General features: G+C 43.9%; 1 protein-coding gene across 10 annotated transcripts in view; it reads right to left on the bottom strand.

The window, feature by feature from the left end:
* The window catches only part of UBAP2 (ubiquitin associated protein 2), a 73764-nt gene that overhangs the window by 20314 nt on the left and 41349 nt on the right, over positions 1 to 12101 (bottom strand). For 8 of the 10 annotated variants that reach the window (XM_084775525.1, XM_084775522.1, XM_084775528.1 and 5 more), the window contains 6 exons: positions 11601 to 11655; positions 8419 to 8522; positions 6865 to 6930; positions 5156 to 5254; positions 3457 to 3509; positions 1476 to 1543 (listed from right to left, as the gene is read on the bottom strand). In XM_084775525.1, the coding sequence (XP_084631651.1) occupies positions 1476 to 1543; positions 3457 to 3509; positions 5156 to 5254; positions 6865 to 6930; positions 8419 to 8522; positions 11601 to 11655 (445 nt within the window). The remainder of the gene's footprint in view (positions 1 to 1475; positions 1544 to 3456; positions 3510 to 5155; positions 5255 to 6864; positions 6931 to 8418; positions 8523 to 11600; positions 11656 to 12101) is intronic. The other 2 variants (XM_084775527.1, XM_084775521.1) reach the window with 1 other exon arrangement.

Consider the following 12101-nt stretch of genomic DNA (forward strand, 5'->3'; position numbering starts at 1 on the left):
CAGATATCCTGGGGAAGGTAGCAAGCACAAGGTGCTGCTACTAGCCAGGCATGCCTGCCTCCCTTACCCCCGAAGGACGCACTGTCCACATGCTTTATGCCGCTACGCTGGGACAAGGTGGGGTGGCTGCTGCCCTGGTGAGGGAGTTGAAGGCTCCCTGCAGTCTTCAGCAGAGAGGAGCCTCCACTGCCGCTGCAGTGAAGGAAGGCCCTAAACTTACTTGCCAGAATAAGACAGCCAGGAGACAAAGAACTAGGTTTTAATCCATGCACTAAGTTTCATACATTCCGACTAGAGAAAAGATTACGCTAAAGATTAAAGAAAAGGGGGTAAGGGTAAGGAAAAAGCCAGGAAAACAGAGTAAAAGACAAAAACCAGGGAACCCCAGGGGTTTTAAGGCCCTGGGTTGTAAAAAGCAGTGGGCAGATTGAGGATATGCTTTTTGTTTATAGTAAATACCCCTAAGAGCCTGTCTCTGGGGGCCTGGCCTCTTGTTATACCCTATCTGAAGGGAACCAGGAGTGCTGTTCTGGAGAGGAGTGGACTCAAGACCTCTGTCCAGCAAATCTCCACATCCAGACGAGGAAAACTTATTGCCCCGCCCCCCCCCCCCCCCCACAAAAAATATGGGCCAGGGGTCTGCGAGATGGTTCACTGGGAAAGAGTAGGTTCTGCCAAACTGGACAACCTGAGTTTGATCTATGGAAGCCAAATGATGGAGAAAATGGAAGCTTACAGGTGTCCTCTGACCTCTGACTTCTTCCACAGAAGTGAGGCGGCACGTGGGCATGTGTGCAGGGACAAGCACACAAAACAAACAATGTAAAAAGCTGTTTTTCAGGGTGGACAGGCTTCCTGAAGAACACCACAGGCTGTCTGTGCCCTAGCCTCCTGCATCCTCACACAGGCACACACAGAAAGACACTAACCTCAAAGGCCCTTCTTTTTCTGGAACTTAAGCACATTAAAACTATATACCTATTTAAAATAGTGTTTAAATTAGGTTAGGGACCATCTAAACAAATGCATGAAGAAAAACCAAAAACTAATGTAGTAAATATTTTTTGTTCCGTTTTGTTTTTCAGGAGAGAGTCTCTCTCTCCCTGTAGCCCTGACTGTCCAGGAACTCCCTCAGTAGATCAGGCTGGCCTTGAATTTACAGAGTGTGAGCTACTACAACCTGGCTTCTTCTGTAAATAAATCAGTAACTATGAACTGTAAGTACGTTTAGGATAAGCTCTGCACCGAGGCTGACAAATCACGAGAACAGCTGCCATTCACTCAGCACTGGACACAACAGGAAGAAGTGAGTGAACCTACGGACAATGCAGGGAGAGGAAATAGACGCTAAACAGAGACATGTGAAAAGGGAACTGGAAGACTAGAGTAAAAACCATAAACAGTTGTCCTAAAGCCAAGTTTTGATTATGCCTTGCGTGAGAACAAGGCAAAGCAAACGCAGCAGGAGCCTTCACCTCTGCCCAGCTGTGGCGTGCTTCTCCCCTGGGGCAGACGAAGCCGTGAAGACTTTAGTTTCCGTAAGCTGTGGGAAGAAGAAAAAGAAACTTTACTCTTGGTCTGTACAAAACCAAAGCATACGGTCAACTAGAAGGTGTCTAAAGGAAACTAAACACACAGCAGCTAGCAGGTAAGCCTGCCTAGGAAAGGGAACTAGTGCAGTGTGCCTGCAGCCTTCATGCCCTAGCCTGAGCGCCCCATGTGAGCTGACACCACAGAGCAGCAGAGTGCCGAGGAGCAGGGAACTTTGAAAAGCTTGATTTTTTTTCTATAAAGACAGATATCTTTTCTATTTCATAGTAATCTTTATTTCATCTTAAAGTTACAGGCTTGTGATTTTCAGTTTGTTGTTTTTTTAATATTACGTGAACGTATGCTTGCACATGTGTGCCTGAAGCATCAATTCCCAAGTTGGTCCTTGGCCTACACTTGAAGGCACAGTTCTTCCCCCACCAATAAATAATTTTTTAAAATGTTTAAATTTTGGCTCAGGTTCAATATCATCAGCATTTTTCAGTGTTCATTGATACTCTGATTTTATTATTGTCAATAGTGTAATGACCTGACCTAAAACTACAGTACAAAATGGTAGATGGAAATTCTGTTGTAATCCTAAACCAAAATTCACAGTTTTTAATGAAACTTAAGCTAGCAACTGAAAGAACAACTTTGGATATTTGACCCAATATAATCAAGAGTTAGGTGCTAATTTAAGATTTTCATGCTGAGAATGATGGGAGGAAAACATGATGTTTTATTATGTATGCATGCCTGCAGGCCAGAAAAGAGCTATATCTCATTATAGATGGTTATGAGCCATCGAGTGGTTGCTGAGAATTGAACTCGGGACCTTGAAAGAGCAGACAGTGTTTTGGTGTGTTTGTTTAGTTGGTTTTTGAGACAGGGATTCTCTGTGTCGCCTTGGCTGTCCTGGACTCACTTTGTAGAGCAGGCTGGGCTCAAACTCACATCGATCCGCCTGCCTCTGCCTCGCGAGTGCTAGGATTAAAGGTGTGCGCCACCATGCCCGGCTCAGACAGTGCTCTTAACCACAGAGCCATCTCTGCAGCCATGTGATGTCTGTATTTATGTGGTAAACCTTTAGTTTCTGTAACAACAGAACACTGTATGCACAGTCCCTAGCCTGAGCCAGCATCTATCTATGGTCTGTGTCAGAACTAAAGTGACATAGAAGACATACAACGCACAGTCAGATCTGAGTTTAGTTAGAGAACCTCCACATATAGGTATGCAACCACTTAACAGGTCCCACTAACCCACAGTTTAAGGGGCTCAGGTTTAAAATCCATTTTCTAATTATTCCTAGCACCCACACAGTTGCTCACACTCATCTCTAACTCCAGCCCCAAGATATCTAATGTCTTCTTCTGGCCTTTACTGGCACCATGCGCTGGCCCACACCTTTAATCCCAGCACTCAGGAGACACAGGCAGGTGGATCTCTGAGAGTTTGAGGCCAGCCTGGTCTATGGTGTGAGCTCCAGGACAAGCAAAGCTACACAGAAACTCTCTCAAAAACCAGCAAAAAACAAGGCAAGAATAAAGAAACCACTGGACATGGTGGAATGTCCCTTTAACCTAGCACTTGGGAGGCAGAACCAGGAGGATCTCTGAGTTTAACCAGTCTGGTTTAGAGTTCCAGGACAGCCAAAGCCACTTATAGACACAGTGTCTCAACAAACAAATATCTTTTTCCTTAGACCCGTGTGCTAAAGAAGCCAACTCTTTGAGAAGCATGGACAGATGCCAAAAAAAAAAAAAAAAAAAAAAAAGAAAAAGAAAAAGAAAAAAGAAAGAAAGAAAAAAAAAACAACAAACAAACCCAAAACCCAAGAAAATAAGAAGCACCGGGCTCTTCTCTGAAGCAGAGATGCTGTGGCACACACCAAGAGGAAGTCTGAACAGTCGACACACTCACATCCTCACTCCAGTCTTCCGCTGTCCACTCTTCCACAGAGTTCTTCCAGGCACCTGACAGAGGACAGTCAAAGTCAGCCAGCAGCTACTAAGTCTGTGAGTCATGTAGGATAACAGCTCACCTCAGTAGGGGCTTACTTAACAATCTAAGGCCCATGACTTCTTTAAGTCTACTCTTGACAAAAACAAAAATGCTTCTCTATCTAGGTGCAGTAGCACAGCATTTGGGAGGCCGAGGCAGGCAGATCTCTGCTCAACGCCAGCCTGGACTACAAAGCAAGCCCAGGACAGCCAAGGCTATGGAGAAATTTGTTTCCCAACACTGCCCCTCTCCCCCACCCCTGAAAAAAAAGCCAACCCAACCCAACCCAAACCAAACCAAACATAAAAACAAAACAAGTTTCTATAAAATACCCAGAGCTATATGCTTAAATCAAATTAAGGTCTCAAACTGCAATAAGAAATATTTTTAGCAATTCTGCTGTTAAGAAAATACAAACATGCCAAAAACAACAAACAACAACAAAAAACCCACAATCACCAATAAATTTATTTCTTATGATATACATTTGATTGATATAAAATTGAGTCCTAGGATATGGTGGGACACACCTTCCTCCCAGCAGAATCAAGAGGTATCTCTAGCAGTTCAAGGGCACATGGGCACTATGGCATATATAGTTCCATCATAGTTAGGACTAAGGAGTGCGGCCCTGCCTATCTAAAAATAAAACAATATAAAACACACCCACACAAACAAACAATCTGGATTACCAGGGCAGCATACAGCCTAACATTAGAGTACTTGTTTTGAAACCCCAAAAAACCAATAGTAAGATATAAATATGCAAAGTGCTGAAGAGTTAGCTCAGTCAGTGAAGTGCTTACTGTAGAAGTGTGAGGACTTGAAATCATTTGTCAGTATCCATGAGGCAGGGCTAGTTAGACAGCGGGGCTGGGGAGACAGAGGAGCTACGGACATAGAGGGGCTAGGGAAATGCTAGGGGGTGAGAGAGTTTGCTGTGTGAGCATAGAGATCGGAGTTACATTAACAGTAACTCATGCAGAAGCTGAGCACAGCCAGCCAAGTGTTGGGGAACAGACATGCAGCTCACTGGTCAACCCACACGGGAGCTTCTGGCTCAGGGAGAAGCACTGTCCCAGGGGAATGAAACAGAAAGCAATAGAGGAAGAAGACACCTCCACCACACATCTCTCTCTCTCTCTCTCTCTCTCTCTCTCTCTCTCTCTCTCTCACACACACACACACACACTCCTTGGGAAGTGATGGCAGTCAGATCCCTGAGGCACATTGGCAGGCCACACACACACACACACATACACACACACACACACACACACACACACACACACTCACTCACTCACTCACTCCTTGGGAAGTGATGGCAGGCAGATCCCTGAGGCACACTGGCAGGCCAGTTGAGCCTACTGGAGGCTCCAAGGAAAGTGAGAGACCCAGTCAAAACACAACAGGTGTGATCCTAAGAAATGACGCCTGAATTTGACTTTGGCCTCCACATGCATGTGTACTCACCTGAACATATAATTGTGTTTCAGAAATAAAATTTAAAAATTAAAGAAACACTATTTTAATGCAAATTTGTTCCAGGTCCTATATCAAGTAAATTACTCATTATCAGATTTAGAGAGCAAGGCTAAAAAAATATTAGCTACACCACCTGGTTCCCTGCAAAGTTCATGCATTACTGTAACATGGTCGTGTTCCAGGCCAGAGGAGCGGGAAGATGAATTCACACAAAGGAGGCCGTGCACAGGCACTGTATACATAATAATAAATAAATAAGTCTTTTTTTTTTTTTAAGGGAGTTTCTTTTTTAATGAAATGATTTTTTAAAATATTTGTTTAGTCCTTTATACAGTATTCTGCCTGCATGTTCCCCTGCAGGCCAGAAGAGGGCACCAGATCTCATTATAGATGGCTGTGAGCCACCATGTGGTTGCTGGGAATTGAACTCAGGACCTTTGGAAGAACATACAGTACTCTTAACCTCAGAACCATCTCTCCAGCCCCCTGAGTTGGTTTCTAAGCAGAAAGACATAATGCATAGTGATAGCTGTAGCACTATGAATTGCTATGTCAGGGAAAACCTGCCATATACCCTGCAGGGTAAGACCGCCACTCACTGGCTATGGAAGGAGCTGAACTTGGATTCTTAACAATTCTACAACACTCAAAATTTACAGTAAGAATTTCACGAGAATGACCAAATTTCAGATCTATTGCCCTATAACCCAAAATATATGGGATAATTTGATGACATCATTTTCAGCTTCGGTGTGTTTAAGTTGAGTTAGCTGCAACCAGTGAATTGGTAACGTATACATTACAAGGAACAATATAGGCAAAGCTCGCTCCCAGCAGAATAGGTGCACACGAGGCCATGGGGAAGAGCAGTGTAACACAGCTGCTCAATAAAAACAGCACAGTCTCCTTCCTGCCTCTAGCCCCCCACATCTCTTTCTTCTTCTTTTTTGGTTTTTGAGACAGGGTCTCAGCATTCAGTTTGGCTATCCTAAAAACTCCCTAAAACTCCCAGGACAGCCTTGAACTTAAGAGACCCACCTACCTCTGCCTGCAGAGTGCTGCATTAAAGGTGTGCAGCACTAAACTCGGCCTGAACATCACACATTTGTATAAGAACCAAACAACTTTAAAATTTAAGAAAGCTGTTAGTTTTAATTATTTTGTGGTGGGAGGAGGGTGGGCTGCAGGTGTTACGGCATGAGTAAGGAGGTCAGGGGACAGCTTTTAAGGGCCTGTTGTCTCCATCTCATGCGTTCCCAAGATCAAACTCATCAGGATTTGGGGACATGTGCCTTTACCATTTCCAGAAAGGTTTATTCCTTCTCTTTTGAGACTGGCCTCCAATTCAGTCCAATCTGTACCCTGCAACATACCTAGTTTACGTAGCACTGGAGTCACACCTAGGGCCTCATGCAGTCTAGATGAACACTCTGGCCATGAATGACATACTCACTTCGGGTTTTTTGTTTTGTTTTGCTCTTTTTGCTTTTTAAAGAAAGGGTTTTTCTATGTGGCCATCCTGGACGTGCTTTGTAAACCAGGCTGGTCTGGAACACACAGAGATCTGCCTTCCTCTTAACTCCCTAGTGCTGGGATTATAGGTGTGTACCACCAAGGCAGGCTTTCTGTGTGATTTTTTTTTTTTAAGTTTTATTTTTATGTATATGACTGTTCTATCTGTACATCCACCTGAATGTCAGAAGAGGGCATCAGATCCCAGTATAGATGGGTGCTGGGAATTGCTGGGGTCCTCTGTAAGAGCAGACAGTGCTCTTAACCACTGAGCCATCTCTCCAGCCCTTCTGATTCTTAACTACGCAAAATTTCAAAACAAAAGCATACCTTTGAGTCCATAGGAACTTTTACTTGGAAGCTCCTGACATATACTGTGAGGCTTTGTCATCCCTTCTGTGGGTCGAAGTAAAAAGGAAAGCTGGTCAACAGGTAAAGTTAATGTATTACAACAGTCCTCCCCACAGAGTGACCAAGTCCCAAGCGTATTAAATGGAAAATTCTAGAAACAAAGCATCAACCACATTCATACAATACTTATGACGGTTTTTACTTCACTTAATTAGCTCTAATTGTTAATGTCTTATTACGCCTAACTGACCCATTAAAGCATTGGGTCCAGAAGATAGGTAAGTGAGTGAAAGTGCTTCCTGACAGGTCTGATGTCCTGAGTCCATTCCTGGAACCCACTGGTGGAAAGTCTTCAGACCTCAGAGCATATGTGTGTGTATACTCACTCACACTCCCTCACATGGCTATCATGCGGTGACCAACCTTATTCCCCTATGCCCAGCATCTCATGATGTTAATGCCTCATCACGGACTTAATAGCAAAGAGAGAGAGAATCCCAGAGTCTGAGGTAAGTGAAATCTGTAAATTCAAGGCCGGCCTCAAAGAGATAAAAAAAAAAAAAAAAGGCTTAATCGCAGCACTCAGGAGGCAGAGACAGGCAGATCTCTGTGAATTCTGGGATAGTCTGGTATACAAAGTGAGTCCAGGACAGGCAAGAATACAAAAGAAACCTTGTCTCGAAAAAACAAAACAAAAAAACACCAATAACCATAAAAATAAATCATCTTAAATTCTCCTCCTGGCTGGAAGTGCTGGCACACATCTATCACTTTAGCACTCCTGCGGCTGAGATAAAATTAGTAGCTCAAAGCTAGCCTAAGACATAAGCAGGGCTGGACTTCATCACATTGTTGTAGAGGAAAGACAGGGCTGCAGAGATGGCTCAGAGGTTAAACATGCACACTGATATTGCAGAGGACATGAATTTGGTTTCCAACATCCAGATCAGGTAGTTGTCAAGCACCTGTAATTTCAGCTCCCCATGGCACAGACCAACATACACACATATACATACATACACAGATTTTAAAATAATAAAAGTACACCAAGCATAGTGACTCGTGCCTTTAACCCCAGCACTTGGGAAGCAGAGGCAGGCTGATCTCTTTGAGTTTGAGCCAAGCCCAGCCTGGTCTACCAAGCCGGAGCTATTACAAAGAAACTCTGTCCTGAAAAACCTAAATAAGTAATAATGAATTGTAAATAAATAAGAGCAAGAAAAAAGAAACAAACAAACAAACAAACAGGAAAAGTACTGGCAAGACTTGACAGTAACTTTGATGCCAAGCCTAAAGACCTCACACTTTGATCCCAGGAGCCTCTAGGAAGCAGAAAACTGACTCTGGAAGGTTGTCTCCTACCCCACATACCTGCCATAGTGTGTGCTTACCTACACATACAGATATGCATATATACACACAAATAAATTATCTTGGTTCACAGCACCTCAGAGTGTGGTTGTACACAGTACAGACAGAATTAAACACTTCTAACACAGAATTAAAGACTTCTAACAAAAGCAAAACACTTACCAGGTCCCTCATCTGTACCATTCTGAGCAGCTTCCCAAACCACCAACTTCGTCCCGCAGCCTTCTGTGGACGTGCACTCTGAATAGTCTGCAGGATTGAATGTCCTGGGGTTTGAAGTAAAGAAGCAACTAAAGCAAGCATCAAAAGCACAAAATAAACTTTATAAAAACATGCCAAATTTGGCCAGCACTGAGAAGGCAGAGGCAGACAGATCTCTGTAAGTCAAGACCAGCCTGGTCTATACAGCAAACGTCAGGACAGCCAAAGCTACACCGAGAGACCCTGTCTCAAACAACAAAACACAAAAATAAGAAAATATTCCAAATGAATTCAGCTCCAGTTCCTTCAACAGGCTGCTGTAAAAGGCCTCTCTCTCTCTTTGTACTTAATGGCAGCTAAGTAAGTTTTAAGCTATTGTGATGGAGATATTTCTTAACTGTGTACTTTGATCTATGCACCACATACTTGAAGTACCCTCAAGAGGCCACAAGATGGCACTGAGTTTCCCTTAACTGGAGTTACAGATGTTTGTGAGCAAGGTGCTTGGAACCAAACCCCAATCTGTCTGGAAGCAGCCAGTGCTTTTAACCTAAACTGAGCAGTCTCTCCAGCCCCTGTAATGAAGATCTTGTTTGTTTGGGTCTTTTTGGTTTGGTTTGGCTTTAGACGGGGTCTTTCAATGGAGCCGTGGCTGCCCTAGAACTGAGTAAGTATGTAAACCAACTGTGGCCTTAAAACTTACAGAGATCTGCCTGCCCCCCAAATGCTGAGATTAAAGACTTGTGCTACCACAACCAGCCTGATACAGATTTTCTTTTCTTTTTTTTTTTTTTAATGTGTGGGATACTGGCATGTGCTCCATGGAGATCAGAGAATAGCTTTCAGGAGAATGTTCTCTTCTTCTACTGTAAGGATCCCAGGGACAGAAATCTTAAGTCACAAGTCTTGGCCAGAAGCATCTTTAATAACCACTAGGCCCAATAATTAAGAAGTTTTGTTTTTTGTTTTGAGACAGCGTTTCACTATGTGGTGCTGGCAAGCATGACTTCACAGAAATGCGCCTGCCTCTGCCTCCCAAATGCTAGGATGGAGGCACAAGGCCCCGACTCTTTTTTTCATTTTGAAGACATAGTCATCTCATGTATAAACTCACTTTGTAGCTGAAGATGACCTTGAAATTCTGACACTCTTAACAGACCCCAGAACACAGCACATGGGCAGCAACACTCGCCAATCCTCCAAATCTATACTTCTGGGAAAGCCCCTAGATGCCTTAGATATACTAACCTTTCTCTTTGGTTTCTGTAGTTCACCTTCTGGCTAACTGTTCTCACTGAGGTGTGTCAACCCAGGATGTGGTTGGGGCTGAGAATGGGCTTGGGGCTGCAATTGCCCAGAGCAGTTGCTAATAAGGACTTTGCATTGGCTTGAAGCCATGTCCAAGTGGTTGTGTCTGGTGGATACCTCATTAACACACTTTCTGGGATTACAAGCTGTACCACCATGCCCGGTTTTCTAATGTCCTTGGGACTGAGCGCAGGGCTGACTCTGCCTATGCTAGGGAGGCACTCTACCAACTACATCTCTAGCCAAGCCTGTGTTTCTCCAGCCAAGTTATCTACGTGCATAAAGGGCCTGCAAGTGTCTATGATATGGTCTTTGAAGGCCTGGAAGCCTTTCCAGCCACGAAAGAACACCAGTAAAAAACTCCCACTGGGGGCTGAAGAGAAGGGTCAGGTGGCCCAGAGCACTTGCTGCTCTTGCAGCACTTGGTTCCAGACACAGCACCACACAACACTTCAAAATGGTTCACAACTCCAGTGCCTAGGAAACCTCTTCTGGTCTCATGGGGAACCTTCATGTACGTGGTACACAACCATACACTCAAGCTCACATGTGAAACATTAAAATTACATCTTTTTAAAAATTCCAATGACAAGTAACATATCAAGAATTAATATGTCTCAGGCTGGAGAGATGGCTCAGTGGTTAACAGTACTGCCTGCTCTTCCAAAAGACCGGGGTTCAATTCCCAGCACCCACATGGCAGCTCACAACTGTCTGTAACTTCAAGATCTGACACCCTTACACCAAGGCACATAAATTAAAATATTTTAATTTAAAAAAATTAACATGTCTCTTTCCCCCTGTGTCAAAATCTATGTTTGTCAGGCTTTTTTCGGGGGAGGTCAATTTTTTCATAAAGGAATATCAATTTAACACTGGCTGTCCCGGAACTTTCTACGTGGACTAAGGTAGCCTTGAACTTACAGAGATCTGCCAGCCTCTTGCCTTGGAGTGTAGGGATTAAAGAAGTGTCTGTGTCATCACAGTCAATGTTTTTAAGATTATTTTTATTTCCTGGGTATGAGTGTTTTCCCTATATGTAAACATAGGCACCGTGTGCATGCCACCTGCCCAGAGGCCAGAAAAGTGCAATGGATATTAGCTATTGAACTGTTTCTCTAGCGCCTCAACCTTGATTTGAATGGGATTATATTCTTCTTTATACATGAATATAGTTAGGGAAATGTTTTGTTCAGTTTTCATTAAATCGTCTCATTAACTGAAGGGCTACTGAGATGGTTCAGCATACAAGCACACTAGGCTGCAGAGACTGAGAGGCTACACTCAGTTTTACACTAGACACAGAAGTAACTAACAAACAGTTGGGGATTGATATTTGAGTTATCCTGCCACAGGCAAAAAATAAAGAAAACAAAAAACCTAGAAGTAATGGTAGCTAGTTATAGCACCTACCTAGAACACTCAGCCTTTACTACTATCACTCAGGACCACGTATCACTTACGTAACCATTTCGTGTGCAACAGCTGGGCCCAGCAGCACTTGTGCGGTGGCCTTCAACTAGCCAACTGAGGCTACTAGGCACCTATACCCACTTCTCTGTAGGAACAACTGGTGTCTGCAGGTTTTAGTAACTTCACAGAGAGCGGGGTGTTATACTAGTGAGGAAGGGGATGCTACACACCCCTTGCCCCAGTGAAGCACTAGAGAAGCAAAGCGTGGCTTGGAGATTAGCTTGCACAGGCTAGGATTTAGTAGCCACTGCAACAATGACACAATTTCTACTGCTGTTAGAAGTACAGAAAAGCACTAGTTGGGAACGAATGCAGACAGGATGAGGGAGAGAGACTAGAATAGCTAGGATATCATGACTTACCCCATGCTCTGAGCAGAGACCCTTCCTGCCCCTCTGCCTCTGGCACGGCCAAATCCTTTAAAAGACACAATTGTGGGATATAGTGGTGTTTTTGTGTATATATTGTTGAATGATTAAATCAAGCAGAGATTCAGGCCATTCTGGGGTAGGGTGACTTTTAGCTAACATAGACTGTAAGATGAGAATCTTTTTCAAATAAATAGAGAAATGAGTGAGTAAGATCCTGGAGAGACAGCCCTGTGTTTAGGAGCACTCACTGGTCTCTCTACCAGCACCCACATGGCAGCTCACAACCATCTGCACACCAGTCCCACAGGCATCCAGTGCCCTCTTCTGGCCCCCACAGGCACTGCATACACATGCCTTCGCCGTGGTAGTGCACACCTTTAACCCCAGCACTCTGGAGGCAGAGGCAGGTCAATCTCTGAGTTGGATGCTAGCCTGATCTACAGAGCGAGTTCCAGGACAGACAGATCTATAGAGAAACCCTGTTTCAAAATA

The sequence above is a fragment of the Acomys minous genome (genome assembly GCF_964271855.1).
Source record: "Acomys minous genome assembly, chromosome: 1".
NCBI classification, from domain to species: Eukaryota; Metazoa; Chordata; class Mammalia; order Rodentia; family Muridae; genus Acomys; species Acomys minous.